This window comes from Podarcis muralis, chromosome 13 (assembly GCF_964188315.1).
Source record: "Podarcis muralis chromosome 13, rPodMur119.hap1.1, whole genome shotgun sequence".
NCBI lineage: Eukaryota > Metazoa > Chordata > Lepidosauria > Squamata > Lacertidae > Podarcis > Podarcis muralis.
Window position 1 is genome coordinate 46,852,164 of NC_135667.1, and position 16,516 is coordinate 46,868,679.

The 16,516-nt window shown below is 48.3% G+C and overlaps 1 protein-coding gene across 1 annotated transcript in view; it reads right to left on the bottom strand.

Moving 5' to 3' along the window:
• Positions 1-2,971: 2,971 nt before the first annotated feature.
• LOC114582018 (mucin-17-like) overlaps positions 2,972-16,516 on the bottom strand; it is a 42,974-nt gene continuing 29,429 nt past the window's right edge. The window contains exons 6-12 of the mRNA XM_077918310.1: positions 16,197-16,357; positions 14,708-14,770; positions 13,503-13,665; positions 12,581-12,744; positions 10,061-10,168; positions 9,289-9,350; positions 2,972-5,828 (exon numbers count right to left, since the gene is read on the bottom strand). Of these exons, the coding sequence (XP_077774436.1) occupies positions 5,790-5,828; positions 9,289-9,350; positions 10,061-10,168; positions 12,581-12,744; positions 13,503-13,665; positions 14,708-14,770; positions 16,197-16,357 (760 nt within the window). The 3' untranslated portion in view covers positions 2,972-5,789. The remainder of the gene's footprint in view (positions 5,829-9,288; positions 9,351-10,060; positions 10,169-12,580; positions 12,745-13,502; positions 13,666-14,707; positions 14,771-16,196; positions 16,358-16,516) is intronic.

Genomic DNA, 16,516 nt, shown 5'->3' on the forward strand with positions numbered 1-16,516 from the left:
AATTAAGTTCTTAACTTGAGGTACCACTCTACCTCCAGGACTGCCTCTCTCCATAGGAACCTACCTGGACCCTGAGATCATCACCTGAGGCTCTTCTTCGTGTGCCTCCTCCATGCGAGGTCCAGAGGGCGGCAACGCAAGGAGGCACCTTTTCCGCAGTGGCTCCTTGTTTGTGTTCTCCCCAGAAAGGCTCACCTGGTGCCTTCATTATATCACCTTTAGGTGCCAGGCGAAAACGGTCCTCTTCATCTAGGCCTTTGGATGAGTAACATCCGAAACTGTTTTAAATGCGTTTTAGGAGAGGGGATAATTGAATTGTTTTTGCTCTTTATTATTATGTGGGGTTTTTTTGTTTCTTATATTGTCTTTTATATTGACTTACTGGTTTTCCCAGTAGTGATGTATGGAAGTGAGAGCTGGACCATAAAGAAGGCTGATCGCCGAAGAATTGATGCTTTTGAATTATGGTGCTGGAGGAGACTCTTGAGAGTCCCATGGACTGTAAGAAGATCAAACCGATCCATTCTGAAGGAAATCAGCCCTGAGTGCTCACTGGAAGGACAGATCGTGAAGCTGAGGCTCCAATACTTTGGCCATCTCATGAGAAGAGAAGACTCCCTGGAACAGACCCTGATGTGGGGAAAGATGGAGGGCACAAGGAGAAGGGGACGGCAGAGGACGAGATGGTTAGACAGTGTTCTCGAAGCTACAAACATGAGTTTGACCAAACTGCGGGAGGCAGTGGAAGACAGGAGTGCCTGGTGTGCTCTGGTCCATGGGGTCACGAAGAGTTGGACACAACTAAACAACAACATTGTATTTTTATATATTGTGAACTGCCCTGAGATCTGCGAATGAAGGGTGGTGCACAAATTTAAATAACAACCACCACCAATACCAGGCTGAAGGTCTACCAGGCTTGTGTGTTGAGCATGCTGCTTTATGGAAGTGAGTCATGGGCAACTGTGGCCTAAACCATTGAGCCTCTTGGGGTTGCGGATCAGAAGGTTGGCAGTTCGAATCCCCGCAACGGGGTGAGCTCTGTCCCAGCTCCTGCCAACCTAGCAATTTAAAAGCACGCCAGTGCAAGTAGATAAATAGGTACCACTCTGGCTGGAAGGTAAACAGCGTTTCCGTGTGCTCTGGTTTCTGTCATGGTGTCCCGTTGCGCCAGCAGTGGTTTAGTCCTGCTGGCCACATGACCTGGAAAGCTGTCTGTGGACAAACGTCGGCTCCTTCGGCCTGAAAGCGAGATGAGCGCTGCAACCCAGCTAAAAAACCCAGCTGCAACCAGCTAAAAAAGCCAATGCAATTCTGGGTTGCATCAATAGGAGTATAGCATCTAGATCAAGGGAAGTAATAGTGCCACTGTATTCTGCTCTGGTCAGACCTCACCTGGAGTACTGTGTCCAGTTCTGGGCACCACAGTTCAAGAGGGACACTGACAAACTGGAACGTGTCCAGAGGAGGGCAACCAAAATGGTCAAAGGCCTGGAAACGATGCCTTATGAGGAACGGCTAAGGGAGCTGGGCATGTTTAGCCTGGAGAAGAGGAGGTTAAGGGGTGATATGATAGCCATGTTCAAATATATAAAAGGATGTCATATAGAGGAGGGAGAAAGGTTGTTTTCTGCTGCTCCAGAGAAGCGGACACGGAGCAATGGATCCAAACTACAAGAAAGAAGATTCCACCTAAACATTAGGAAGAACTTCCTGACAGTAAGAGCTGTTTGACAGTGGAATTTGCTGCCAAGGAGTGTGGTGGAGTCTCCTTCTTTGGAGGTCTTTAAGCAGAGGCTTGACAACCATATGTCAGGAGTGCTCTGATGGTGTTTCCTGCTTGGCAGGGGGTTGGACTCAGTGGACCTTGTGGTCTATTCCAACTCTATGATTCTATGATTCTATGAACCCGATATTCGCCTTTGACTAGACTTAAAGGTCCAGGGATCCTTTATCTTTTTACCCTCGCCAGGAGTACAAATGCACTGCGTCAGGAAGATTTTGGGCAGGACAGGATTCCAAACAAAGATGTGCTCTCCCAAGCCCACATTCCCAGTATGTTTGCACTTTTATCTCAGCACTTTTACCTCAGTTTTACCTTTGCACTGCCTTGGTCATGTGCGTGGAATGCAAGCTGCCAACAATAGCACAGTTCTAGTTTACAGATTTTCTATCCTGGGGCAGCACAACCTATTTTTCTTTTGCCCTTTTTCTCAGCTGACCAAACTCAAACCAGCACCAGATTTAGGGTGCTGCGGGCGGTTCCCTCGTACAGGGCACCAAGCCGAGGGAGAGCAAAACAACAACAACAACAATAATAATAATAATAATAATAATAATAATAATAATACCTCTATTTATGTGGGGTACCTACAGAGATCCCTATTACCAAAGTCCACCCCTGCTCACACAACCCATTTTTGCGCCAGTTCATTCACATTAAATCATGTATTAAAAAACTGCTCCCCTTTGCTGGATCCCCTTGTCAACCTGCACCCTCCCTTTAACAGAGTTTGCAAAACACAAGGGACTTCCACCAACCTGTTCATTGTCACCCTGATCTGTTTCATAGCTGTCAACGTTTCCCTTTTTTAAAGGGGATTTCCCTTATTCCGAATAGGATTCCTCGCAAGAGAAGGGAAAAGTTGAGAGCTATGATCTGTTTCCAAAATGTTTCTGGGACGCTTGGCTATTGATCCACCATTCGTTCTGATTTGCTTCCTGGGAGGTTACATGACATCGCGTCAAGCAGCTGTTACCCCACCACTTCCAATGCATTCCCCCATCACTAAAAGCCCAGTTTGGGAAGGAAGCGTATTTGTTGTGTAAGTGCGCTAATCAGCTTCCGTTGTCTAACTCCAGTTTGCTGGTATGTGATCGGATCCCCCCTCGACCCCCCGGAAATAGCAACGGTCTGGAAGTGCCCTTGATCATTAATGGGTGCTGCCACGAATAAAGTCAATGAAACACATTTGCAATCATTTAGATTTTAATCATTGCTCCACTACACGGAACATTCGTAAAGTGCCAACAGTGTGCAGGTGATGTATAGGAACACAGACAAGACATTGGGACACCTCGAATACCAGTTCACGTGTTCAGAATCTGACCTGACATGATCTTCCCCTGGGACTGTGAAGCCTAAGAATTGAAAAATTGGAAAAGTGGTATAATACCGACAAAGACAAATTATTGGAGTATTACAATATGTCCAAAACAATGGGAGAAATCGGAAGGATCTCAAAAGAGAAGGTAGACAAGGACTGGAAGGTGTTTAAAGGATATTTGCAAATTCATATTGAAAAATCAGAACTCCTATTAGAATAAACAAGTTCCGTTATAAATACTGAAATACCAAATAATATGGATAACAATGTATAACAGAAAATGAAGTAGAAAGTTGGTTTAATAGTGTGTGAAAGAAATTAATAGAAATGGAAAGAAATTGCAATTGAGTAGATTGGAAGTCTAACACGGGGTGGGGTGAGGGGTGAGGGACAGTGGTGGGGAAAGGATTGAATCTGGGGACGTCACCTTGCCAACAAAGGTCCATATAGTTAAAGCCATGGTTTTCCCAGTAGTGATGTATGGAAGTGAGAGCTGGACCATAAAGGAGGCTGATCGCCGAAGAATTGATGCTTTTGAATTATGGTGCTGGAGGAGTCCCATGGACTGCAAGAAGATCAAACGCATCCATTCTTAAGGAAATCAGCCCTGAGTGCTCACTGGAAGGACAGATCGTGAAGCTGAGGCTCCAGTACTTTGGCCACCTCATAAGAAGAGAAGACTCCCTGGAGAAGACACTGATGCTGGGAAAGATGGAGGGCACAAGGAGAAGGGGACAACAGAGGACGAGATGGTTGGATAGTGTTTTCGAGGTTGCCAGCATGGGTTTGACCAAACTGTGGGAGGTAGTGGAGGACAGAGGTGCCTGGCGTGCTCTGGTCCATGGGGTCACGAAGAGTCGGACATGACTAAACAACTAAACAACAACAATGTTATGAATATTTTTAAGGGTTGTATGAAATGTATGTTTGTTTGTATATCCGTAATATGTATGTATAAATGTATTAATGTTGAATTATTTCAATTAAAAAGAAAGAAAGAATTGAACTATGGGACTGCCTGTTTGGAGACATCCCCACGCTGTCATCTTCCTGCCTGGCCCTGCTGTGTTTGCTTTTTGTCACTGTGGTAAGTGGAGGTGTTGTTGATGTTGTTATATTTAATTCTATCCCACTTTTCCCCCTGAGAGGAGCTCAAGGCGGCTTACAGGTGGGGTAATAATTTAAAAGCAAGTAAATTCACCTTGCCAACAAAGGTCCGTATAGTAAAAGCTATGGTCCATGGGGTCACGAAGAGTCGGACATGACTAAACGACTAAACAACAACATGGTTTTCCCAGGGGTGATGTATGGAAGTGAGAGCTGGACCATAAAGAAGGCTGATCGCCGAAGAATTGATGCTTTTGAATTATGGTGCTGGAGGAGACTCTTGAGAGTCCCATGGACTGCAAGAAGATCAAACCTCTCCATTCTGAAGGAAATCAGCCCTGAGTGCTCACTGGAAGGACAGATCCTGAAGCTGAGCCTCCAATACTGTGGCCACCTCATGAGAAGAGAAGACTCCCTGGAAAAGACCCTGATGTTGGGAAAGATGGAGGGCACAAGGAGAAGGGGACGACAGAGGATGAGATGGTTGAATAGTGTTCTCGAAGCTACCAGCATGAGTTTGACCAAACTGCGGGAGGCAGTGGAAGACAGGAGTGCCTGGTGTGCTCTGGTCCATGGGGTCACAAAGAGTCGGACACGACTAAACGACTAAACAACAACACAACAAAACATGTTGAGCAGTGTGTGTGGAGGTCCTTGGCTGCCCAGACGACAAGACCCCCCCCCCCGGCCTCGCTGATACTGTCCAAAGGAAAGCAGAGCAAGACGTTTGGCATCAACTTGGCTGCAGGAGTTGCCAGAAGGAGGTGTACAAGGAGCCATCCAACTTTCTTAGGGACTTCAGGTTTGTACAGGCTTCACTCCTTAGCTTTTTCTTCTCCCTAGGATATCTTGCAAGGCAGTGGAGGTTTAGAATCAGTTTCTCCCTTCTCTTATATGGGCTACCTTCCAGGTTGACAAGCCACATCTGCCCCTCACTTCCCTGTACAGTACGTGGAGAAACTGCCTTGTGGACCGTCGGATCCACTATCGATCTCGTCCGCTCAATCTGCTGGAGCCTGTCTTCGCATGCAAGGGAAGGGTGTGTGTATGTTTTGTTAGAACATACAGATAATTACAATAAAAACATCACTGTGTCTGCCCTTTTCTCACAAACAGTCACTTCCCAACAGCACTGTTGGAATAAGAAAGTCTTCATTAGCCAGTGGAAGGACAACAAGGAGACAGCAAGTCTAGGTTCTGTATGGAGAGAGTTTCAAAGTCTAGGAGCAGTCATAAAAAAACAACAACCAGTTTCCAATATCCCTATTCCCTGTTCTGTCTTCTGACTGACCAAGAGCACCTTTGTCTTGTCTGGTTTAAGTTTCCATTTGTTCCCCTTCCTCTAGTCCACTACTGATGACAGATTCTGCTCCAGAACTGAGGCAAGCTTCCTTGGATTTAGGTGGAAAGGAGAAACAGAGCTGGGTGTCTTCATCATACTGATGGTACCAAGCCCCAAAACTCTCTCCCAGGAAGGAATGTAGACAACTGTAATATAGTCTGACTGTTAGCGTTGGGCTTTCAGGGTCCTTGATGTAATTCAGTCGAATTTCCAGGATGTGTTCCAGGGTGGGATCAACAGTTGGTCAGTGCTGTTGGTTTTTGGAACTGCATCTGCAAAGAGAAAAGGTCAGATACTTTATGAGCTCCACAAAAGATATAGGGTTCATTTGACACCCAAAGAAATCAGCAATTGCAAATGTGCACTTTAAGATTTCAGTGAAATTTTATAAAGCCATTTGAAAGTAATGTATCTACGGAATAGGGACGCGGGTGGCGCTGTGGTTAAAAGCCTCAGCGCCTAGGGCTTGCCGATCAAAAGGTCGGCGGTTCGAATCCCCGCGGCGGGGTGCGCTCCCGTTGTTTGGTCCCAGCGCCTGCCAACCTAGCAGTTCGAAAGCACCCCCGGGTGCAAGTAGATAAATAGGGACCGCTTACTAGCGGGAAGGTAAACGGCGTTTCCGTGTGCGGCTCTGGCTCGCCAGAGCAGCGATGTCACGCTGGCCACGTGACCCGGAAGTGTCTCCGGACAGCGCTGGCCCCCGGCCTCTTGAGTGAGATGGGCGCACAACCCTAGAGTCTGTCAAGACTGGCCCGTACGGGCAGGGGTACCTTTACCTATCTACGGAATCTTTTTTAGAGTTGATTAATCACCTTTCCCGTAGCTAGTTAACTAAGACTGGGTTACTGTTTGCATGTAAACTCCACAATAGCATCACTCCTCTGATTTAAACAACAACAACAGCCTTAGTATCTGAAGACGTGTGCATGCACACGAAAGCTTATACCCAGAACCAACTTAGTTGGTCTCTAAGGTGCTACTGGACAATTTTTTCATTTATTTTGACAGCCTTAGTGGTGAGTGACAGCACTGTTGTCCAGATAAAGATGTTGGGAACTGTAGTCCAATAGCATGCGGAGATATCTGTTGGCTACCTCTGGCTCATACAATGCTGGAGGAGGGCATGACTGGCTGGCTGCAATCCTAAATAGGAAGGCTCTCGTTAGAGAGAGCGCAGCATTCTGTTGCAAGACCTGTTTGCCTTTATGCAAGTTATACAGTCATACTTTGGATCTCAAACGCCTTGGCTCCCGAACAAATTGGCTCCCGAATGATCGAAACCCGGAAGTGAGTGTTCTGGTTTTCAAAAGGTTTTCAGAAGCTGAACGTCTGACGTGGCTTCCAGTTCCTGTAGCCCATGGGAAGCTGTGCTTTGGTTTCCAAACATTTTGGAAGTCGAACGGACTTCTGGAACGGATTCCGTTTGGCTTCCAAGGTACAACTGTATTTTGGAGCTGTTTCAGTTCCAGTTTTCACTACTTGGTCTCAGCGGCATAGCGTGGGTTGTCAGCACCCGGGGCAAGGCAAGTAATTTGCACCCCCTAACCCGTGGATTTGCGCCCCCTAACCTGTGGATTTGCGCCCCCTAACCCATGGATTTGCCCTAACCCCAGATGTTGCGCCCGGTGCGGCTGCCCCCCCTGCACCCCCCACGCTACGCCACTGCTTGGTCTCTTTTGTTTTGGTTGGGGAGATCCTAATGACTGCAGCTCCCTCCAGTGGCTTCAGTAGGTTATTGCCCTGTACTGATTCTGGGGCAATTTTCTAAAAGGGCCTTTGCGTGTGTTCTTCAGTGTTCTTCAGACAAAGACGGATGGGGGAATGTGTGCAGGGAGACTGCAATAAAGTTTGCTGCTTTCACCTCTGAGTGCCTAAGGCTGCATATGCACGACACTGGTCTCATCCAAAAAGTAATAGCTCTTTGTAGATTGATCGTGCATTACCCCACAGTGTGGCCATTTGTAAAGCATGTTCTCCTTCATGGAGAGCACGTGTTGTGGTGGGGGCCGCCAGGACACTCCAAAATTGGGGGCGGGCTAATTGATCATTGGCCACTGATGCGATTGGGGCTTCCCTTGTTGTTGGGAAGAAGTTTATGTTGCCATTTGTTGATTGACAGCCAGAAATGCTAAAACTCCTTGCACGAGGCTAGGGCTTCCTCTTTTCGCCCGTGCATCGGATTGCCCGTCCCTCCCTCCCTAGAATAGGGTTGTTCGCTTTGACCTTGCTATGCCTGTCATGGGGTCATCTGCTCTTGAGGCAGGGGCCCGGTAGGAATTTTGTCCATCTGGCTGATTGGCTGGGGCCATTTGGTTTTTGCCTACTGCGTAGCAAATCGTCACAACTTGTAAGGTTGCGGTTAGGCACTGGTTTATGGTTTGGTTGGTTGAGGGGCATGGATTGGCTGTGCCTGCCCCTCTAATGCTGCTGCTGCAAGGGATTCCGTTAAAGGAATTGGGGGCTCACTATTGCTTGTCCACTCTGTCAAGGGGGCTCGGGCCATAGCAATGAGCTCCTGGTTGCATTTGGGGGGGACTGAGGGCAGGTTCCCTGCTCCGTCGTTACCCCCAAGTGTATCCCCCTATTCTGACTTTCGCATCGTGCGGAATGTCAGTCTGTCCCCCACGGTGGGGGCAGATAGTCGCAACCAATGCCTAAGCAACCACTCACAAATTTGTATTTCAATAAAGTTGTGGCCAAAATTATGCCAAAAATCTTAAACAAAAAATTCTGTGTGATGTGTGAGTTATTGGGGTGGCCCTGGGGATCTCGACACGCAAACAGATGAAAACAGATCTAGTCGGTCCCAGCAATGGGCGTGTATCTACACTTGCCACATGGGCAGAGGCAGGGGGGCAGCTGCCCCCCTCTAAATCTAATTGGCCAATTGTGTCTGTTCTGTTCTGCCCCTAAAATAAATCCTGGCCCATGACCTGCCCAATGACATTTTGGGTGGGTGCATTGCAATAGCATAATCACTGCTTCCTGCTTCATTTACCTGAGGCACGTGCAAAGGGGAGAAAACATGGATTACCGAAGCAAGGGGAAGGTTTTCCAATGTATATCAAGTAAGCTCACCCTTGTGGGCAGCAGGCTCTAGAATCAAGCTATACAGATTCTAGGTTGAGGATCAGCACTAACAATTCTGGATTGAGGGAAATGACATTTTTGGTGTGTGCGACAAATGGGCTGGGATGCAGGTGGCGCTGTGAGTTAAACTACAGAGCCTAGGACTTGCTGATCAGAAGGTCGGTGGTTCGAATCCCCGCGACGGGGTGAGCTCCCGTTGCTCGGTCCCTGCTCCTGCCAACCTAGCAGTTCAAAAGCACGTCCAAGTGCAAGTAGATAAATAGGTACCGCTCCGGCGGGAAGGTAAATGGCGTTTCCGTGCGCTGCTCTGGTTCGCCAGAAGCGGCTTAGTCATGCTGGCCACAACCCGGAAGCTGTACACCGGTTCCCTCAGCCAATAAAGTGAGATGAGCGCAGCAACCCCAGAGTCAGCCACGACTGGACCTAATGGTCAGGGGTCCCTTTACCTTTACTTTACAAATGGGCTTGTGTGTGTACAGCGCCTGGTAATGATGAAGCTGCAAAGCTCATTCTGGCAGCTCCCACATGTTCCCTTGCAGGTCTCCATCCGCCCCCCCCTTCCTGATTTACCAGATCTGCATCAGTTGCTGGTCCCTGAGGATGAGAAGTGAGAAGCTTTGCAAGAGAGCTGCTTGAACTCACCTGTGTCGTCGTATCAACCGAGTCCAGAGAGACCTGGAAACTCCTGTTTCTGTCTTGGCTTTCTGAGGAGGAAAGGGCCACAGAACAGCCAAAATGAATGATTGGCCTTAACAGAGAGCCTGTTTTCTCCATTGCAAAGCCTTCCTTGAGGGCATACCTTCCCGACTGCAGTTCTTTTCATTGCAGCAGAGTATTAAGACTCCTGTGCGCTTCAAAGAACAACAAAGGGAAGGGAGGGCTGTTGCTGAGAGCAGCAATGGGATGTGGGGAGAGGGGAAAGCTACATACAAACCAAGAAAAACACACACACACACACACACACACACACACACACACGTGTCCTGATTTGCTCCTGGTCTACACAGCCCTTGCAGCAGTGCCCTCCTCCTTGCTTTTTGCAAACCAATACATTTGCTTTCCTGGAAGCCATCCAAACTCCTGGGCCGGCTCTAGTCAGCCCTGTGCACAGATTGGCCCTTGACCCTGCCACTCAGTTGCTCCGTAAAGTCACACACACACACAGAGAGAGTTTGTGGAATGGCTGTAGTCTGCCTGGACGTCAGGAACCCTTCCATAATATGGCGGGGAGTGGGTGCCTGCTTGTGGTTCCTCCACTAGAGACAGACGTGTTCTGCACAGGTATAGATTCACGGCCTTGTTTTATTCCAGTGCAATATGTGGCACTGCTAAGAGGTCCCAAGCCTAAGCTTTGAAGAGCAATCCCTGGCCCATGGTGTCTGGCAACCTAATGTATGACATGAAGAGTCCTTACCTTCATTGGCAGCTCCTTCATTCATGATAGTCAGACCTCCTGAGGGCTTCCACTCTTCCTCATCTTCCTCATACCAGGCCTCAGCATCATCGGAGAAGCTGCAGGAACAACAACCAAGAGGTCATTACTAGGACCTGAAGGCAGACAGAAGGATGACAGCATTCAACATGTGCCAAGTACATTTTGCACCTAGCTATGGTTTCCCCAGTAGTGATGTATGGAAGTGAGAGCTGGACCATAAAGAAGGCTGATCGCCGAAGAATTGATGCTTTTGAATTATGGTGCTGGAGGAGACTCTTGAGAGTCCCATGGACTGCAAGAAGATCCAACCTATCCATTCTGAAGGAAATCAGCCCTGAGTGCTCACGGGAAGGACAGATCCTGAAACTGAGACTCCAAGACTTTGGCCACCTCATGAGAAGAGAAGACTCCCTGGAAAAGACCCTGATGTTGGGAAAGATGGAGGGCACAAGGAGAAGGGGATGACAGAGGACGAGATGGTTGGACAGTGTTCTCGAAGCTACCAGCATGAGTTTGACCAAACTGCGGGAGGCAGTGGAAGACAGGAGTGCCTGGCGTGCTCTGGTCCACGGGGTCACGAAGAATCGGACATAACTAAATGAAGAAACAACAACAAAACCGGCCATTTGCAACCAGGTGAAGATGCCCGATGTCTCCACCACCTGGAGGTGCATGCCTGAGGATCCTCTCGACTGTTTTCACACACTAGCAACACATCCTGCGGAATTCTACCCATTATATTTTATCTGCACACTCAGAACGAATTTCAGCAACCAAAAGACCGTATTGGAAAAATATGACTTTTGAGCTATCTGCCCCCAAAATGGCAACTAGGCATTCCGTTTTGGTGACTGTAACTCTGGTTTAAGGAGCCATTTGGCACCTAGCTTATATATCTGAGTTTCTAACACCGCTTTTCCAGCGCAGGCTGCCCTCTCCCCTAGCTAGCTCTTTTGCTAGCTCTTATGGTTCATAAGACTTATGCTTTCAGCTTGTGGGGAAGAATAGGTAAAGGTAAAGGGACCCCTGACCATTAGGTCCAGTCATGACCGACTCTGGGGTTGTGGCGCTCATCTCGCTTTACTGGCCGAGGGAGCCGCCGTACAGCTTCCGGGTCATGTGGCCAGCATGACTAAGCCGCCTCTGGAGAACCAGAGCAGCACATGGAAACACCGTTTACCTTCCCGCCGGAGTGGTACCTATTTATCTACTTGCACTCTGACGTGCTTTCGAACTGCTAGGTTGGCAGGAGCAGGGACCGAGCAACAGGAGCTCACCCTATCGTCGGGATTCGAACCACCGACCTTCTGATCGGCAAGTCCTAGGCTCTGTGGTTTAACCCACGGCGCCACCCGCGTCCCTGTGGGGAAGAATATGCACCATCTATTACTCAGTCATCTAAGGACCTTGCTGTACTGGCTACCTTTGAACAGGTTGCATACCGATATCACAGGGTTGTGTGTACGAGTCCCACATTGGGCAAAAAGATTCCTGTATATTGCAGGGGGTTGGACTAGATGATCCTTGTGGTCCCTTCCAACTCTACAATTCTGTGATGGTGTTGTGTGGCTTGTTTGTTTTTGTCTGTGGTGGTATTATTTGTACATCATTTATTTTCCTCTATTCCATTTTATACATCTATTCCTCTTCCTTTTATTTTGTTTTGTTAAAAGTGCAAATAAATAATAATAATACATTTAAAAAAAAGGATTTTCACAGAAACCACAGCTAAAATGGTCCTCTCACCCTTTGTTACCTGCTGCTAAGACATGGGGGAAAAAACATTCATTTTAGCAGGGGATTCCAATGCATAAAATCCCCTTCTAAAATAAAGAAAAGGGCCTTTGTTTTAGCAGCACCTTGAGAGATGCTTTTTTTAGGGATGTGGGTGGCGCTGTGGGTTAAAGCCTCAGCGCCTAGGACTTGCCGATTGAAAGGTCGGCGGTTCGAATCCCCACGGCGGGGTGCGCTCCCGTTGCTCGGTCCCAGCGCCTGCCAACCTAGCAGTTCGAAAGCACCTCCGGGTGCAAGTAGATAAATAGGGACCGCTTACTAGCGGGAAGGTAAACGGCGTTCCGTGTGCTGCGCTGGCTTGCCAGATGCAGCTTGTCACGCTGGCCACGTGACCTGGAAGTGTCTGCAGACAGCACTGGCTCCCGGCCTATAGAGTGAGATGAGCGCACAACCCTAGAGTCTGGCAAGACTGGCCCGTACGGGCAGGGGTACCTTTACCTTTTACTGATAGATGCTTTGAAGTCCACGGTTTCAAAGCATGTTGCAGCAGTTGGCACCGTGGCATCGGGCGACTGACCTGTCAAATTTGCCCTGCGAGTTCAAACCTGATCCAGCTCGTGGGACCAAACAGATCCCCTACTCATTGCTATAAAGGATCCCAGGAAATCGCTAACTCATTAGGTTTGGCTCCCTGCCAAGAAGGTCCAGAAATTTAGGTTATTCTCCTCCAGCCTGCATCTTACCCATGGACTTCTTGTGCTTCTTACCTAGAATGAGACTTCCTCCGCCTGGCTCTGAGGAGGAACATCGCCAGGACGGTGCTGATCACTGCGAGGACAGCCAGCCCAACCCCAAAGCCGACATCGCTCTTTCGGATCGGAGTTTGGCAGCGATCAGCCATGTACCAAAAGGACTCCACATCATTACACCTATGGGAGAGATGTGCAAGTGGTTTTAGGGAAGCGCATTCCCCCTTCCCAAGGCCTTGCCGGGTGTTAGAATTCCTGCTCCGTGATTGCAGTCATGGGATTGTTGTATTGCACATGACGGTGTATGTTTTGACTCCACAGAGTGGGACGTGACGGAGACAGGATGTTTGTGTTCCTGTGTTCCGTGAAGTGGGACTATTGTCCTGTGTCTCTGTGCTGTCTGATGCTAGAGAGAGAGGGAGCCATGTTGCAGTGCTCCATGTGTGTTTATATGTAAATAAAGTAGATTAGCCAAAATGCTGAGTTGCTGAGGTCTGTCACGCGCATGATGCGCAAACTCTGCGGATCCCTAAGTGTGTCTGTTGGCATCGGTTGCTGTGATGTTTGGGCTGAAGAAAGCTTTTGAAGCTCCCAAACGAACGACCAGGAGGGAGAGAACATGCCAGTCGGGCATGTGTCTCTACCAGGGTCCTACTCGAGTGTAGGACAAGTGTATGGGAGAGATGTGCAAGTGGTTTTAGGGGAGAGCATTCCCCCCTTCCCAAAACCTTGCCGGGCACCCCTTATGCAGCCACCGACTTATTTGCACCTCAGTCCACATCTGGATTTTCTTGCAGAGGGGAAGAAGAGGAACAGGGCTCTTTCAGACTGTCACAGTTTTCATCTGGGATTCTATCACGTACTGGCACAAATTCAGGTTTGCAATGGGATGCCCGGATCCAGGGATATTTCTGCTATCCACTCCTCTGTCCACTTACCTGCAGTAAGGGCCTCTTTCAGATATACTACATAAGCCATTGTTGCAGTTCATGGTGTTTTTGGTGTCCTTGGTGCAGTCGGAGATACAGCGCAGCGTGCCTGTTGAGTTATCGGGGTAATAGTAGTCTGCATATCTGGGGTCGATGTTTTTTCTGCAAGCGGCTGGGAGAAAGGAGAAAGAAGAAGAAACCACTGTCACAAAAACTGCCAGGACCTTCACGAAGACCTTAAGGCCATCACAGCTTCTCACTTTGTCAGGCAGAGTCCCAGATTCCCAGGTGCAAGCCTCTCCCCTTAAAGAAACCTAAACTCTTTCTCCACCTTTTCATTCATTGCAGTGGCCACCCATCTACCCACTAGAGCCAAGCAGGGCTGCACTGTGCCCCCCCCCCAATAAACCCAGCTCCACTTGCTCGCCCAGCTGCCTGCCCCTCCCCTCCCCTTGGCCAGGACTGCCTGGGACCAAAGTCACACTCAGGGAAGCGGAGGCAGCTCAGTGGGTACTGCCGATGGGGGGGAGGGGGTCCAGGGCAGCAGCGACTACGACAGTGGTTCCCAACCTTTTTTGGCCATGCCCCACCTAAGCACCTCTAAAAGCCCAATCGCCTTCTAAATCCGGCCCATGAATGGTCCAGGAATCGGCGTGTTTATACATGAGTAGAATGTGTCAGTAGTAGAATGTGTCCTTTTATTTAAAATGCATCTCTGGGTTATTTGTGGGGTCTGCCTGGTGTTTTCACATGAGCAGAATAAGTGCTTTTATTTAAAATGCATCTCTGGGTTATTTGTGGGGCATAGGAATTCATTCATTATTTTTTTTCAAAATACAGTCCGGCCCCCCACAAGGTCTGAGGGACAGTGGACCGGCCCCCTGCTGAAAAAGTTTGCTGACCCCTGGTTTAACAGATCAGTGTGGATCTGGTGATACTGATGCAGAATAGAATGTCCCTGTTTTCATCTGAGGAACGTTGGAGGGCATCTCTGCCAAACTATCCCACCACCACGAAAGAGAAGAAAGGAGGCCTGGCAGTGCCAACTTGCTAATACCATGATGCAGCCAGAAGAACAGGCAGGCAGCTCCCCTTGGGCGTAGAATAAACAAGCAAGCAGGACCAATTCCAGGCAGCTCACTGTTTTTGCTCTCGCTGGACAGGCTGCGGGTGCATAAATAATCCCTCTGTCCCTCCCTAATTCTGGGACTCACCTTCAGCTGAAAAATTTGTGCTTGCGCTCAGAATAGGGTCAGGTGGAGCTGAAAAGCAAAATGCTGCGGAAAGAAAGAGATGGTTACATTGCATGATTTTACTCAATTCCTTTCTTATATATTTTTTCTGCACCTCTGCAAAATGCCCTGACAGTCTCTCTAAAGTCTCTCTAAAGAAGGTAATTCTATTATTTTAATAATAGATTAATAGAATTATACTGAACTATTTTATACTGGGAAAGTGTGGAGAGGTATATGCTGTAATGTAATCTTGAACATAGGTCAGGTGGGTGGGGAATAATAATAATAATAATAATAATAATAATAATAATAATAATAATGGAATAGGTAAAGGTAAAGGGACCCCTGACAGTTAAGTCCAGTCGCAGACGATTCTGGGGTTGCGGCGCTCATCTCACTTTACTGGCCGAGGGAGCCAACTTCTGGGTCATGTGGCCAGCATGACTAAGCCGCTTCTAGCGAACCAGAGCAGCGCACGGAAACGCCATTCACCTTCCCGCCGGAGCGGTACCTATTTATCTACTTGCACTTTGACATGCTTTCGAACTGCTAGGTGGGCAGGAGCAGGGACCGAGCAATGGGAGCTCACCCCATCGCGGGGATTTGAACCGCCGACCTTCTGATCGGCAAGTCCTAGGTTCTGCCAGCTTAGCTTCAGGCTAATTCAGCCAATTCTTTTCTGCTTTTGAATACGAGGGTTGCAGCCTGGCTTTGGGGTCGTACGGCCCTGAATCTTCCTGGCGGGTGTGATTTACTGCTGTCCAAAGTGCACCTTAGCCCCCCTGAGGCACGTGGTCTTAGCAGGGTCCCAAGTCCTTATTTGCTGGGTTGACAGCTGGAACTGAACGCTCATATGACAATTGCAGGTGGGTTGCCCTGTTTTCTGTGCTGATGGTCTGGGGCAGCTTGCTTTCTCTAGACTCTGTGGTTTAACCCACAGCGCCACCCGCGTCCCAATAACGGAATAGGACGTCCCTATTTTCATCAGAGAAATGTTGGATGGTATGTGAAAGAAGCTCTTGTTAGAAATAGGTGGATGGAGTTGGAGGAAATCAGGCACACACATCTTGGCTCTCTGAAGCATTTGATGAAGTAGAAGTTAGTCCAGGCTTCTTCAACCTTGGCCCTCCAGATGTTTTTGGCCTACAACTCCCATGATCCCTAGCTAGCAGGACCAGTGGTCAGGGATGATGGGAATTGTAGTCTCAAAACATCTGGAGGGCCAAGGTTGAGGAAGCCTGTTAGTCCATAACAGCTTATTATGCCATAATGAAATTCTTCAAGGTGCCACAACACCTTTTCTTGTTTTTGCTGAAAGATAACAATCTGACTCCTCCTCTAGATATGGGCTCTTATTTAGTGGAGGGACTCCCAGCCATGGAACCTTTTGAGTACCCTTCTCTAGCCAGGAGGACACAATAATATGGAAATATCATCTCCAACTGGAAGAATGTTGCCCAGAGCTTACATGAGTTCCCCGTATTGCATTTCTCCTGAGTGGAGTTGATGGTAGTCAGCTGCTTCCGCACGACCTCGGTCAAGTTCTGGACAGTTTTGTCAATGATGTTCACATCGTTGTTTATTACAGCTTTAATGATGACTTCGTGGTCCACGATAATGCTGCCTTTCCTAACACAGTGATGAAAAAGGGCAATATCTCAACCACCATTTTGTTGTTAAAAAGAGCACGGCAGGGCATAGCTGTCAACTTACACATTTGAAAATAAGGGAGTAGCAGCCTTGAAAATAAGGGATCAGCAGCCCAAATAAGGGATTTTGCTGTTGTAA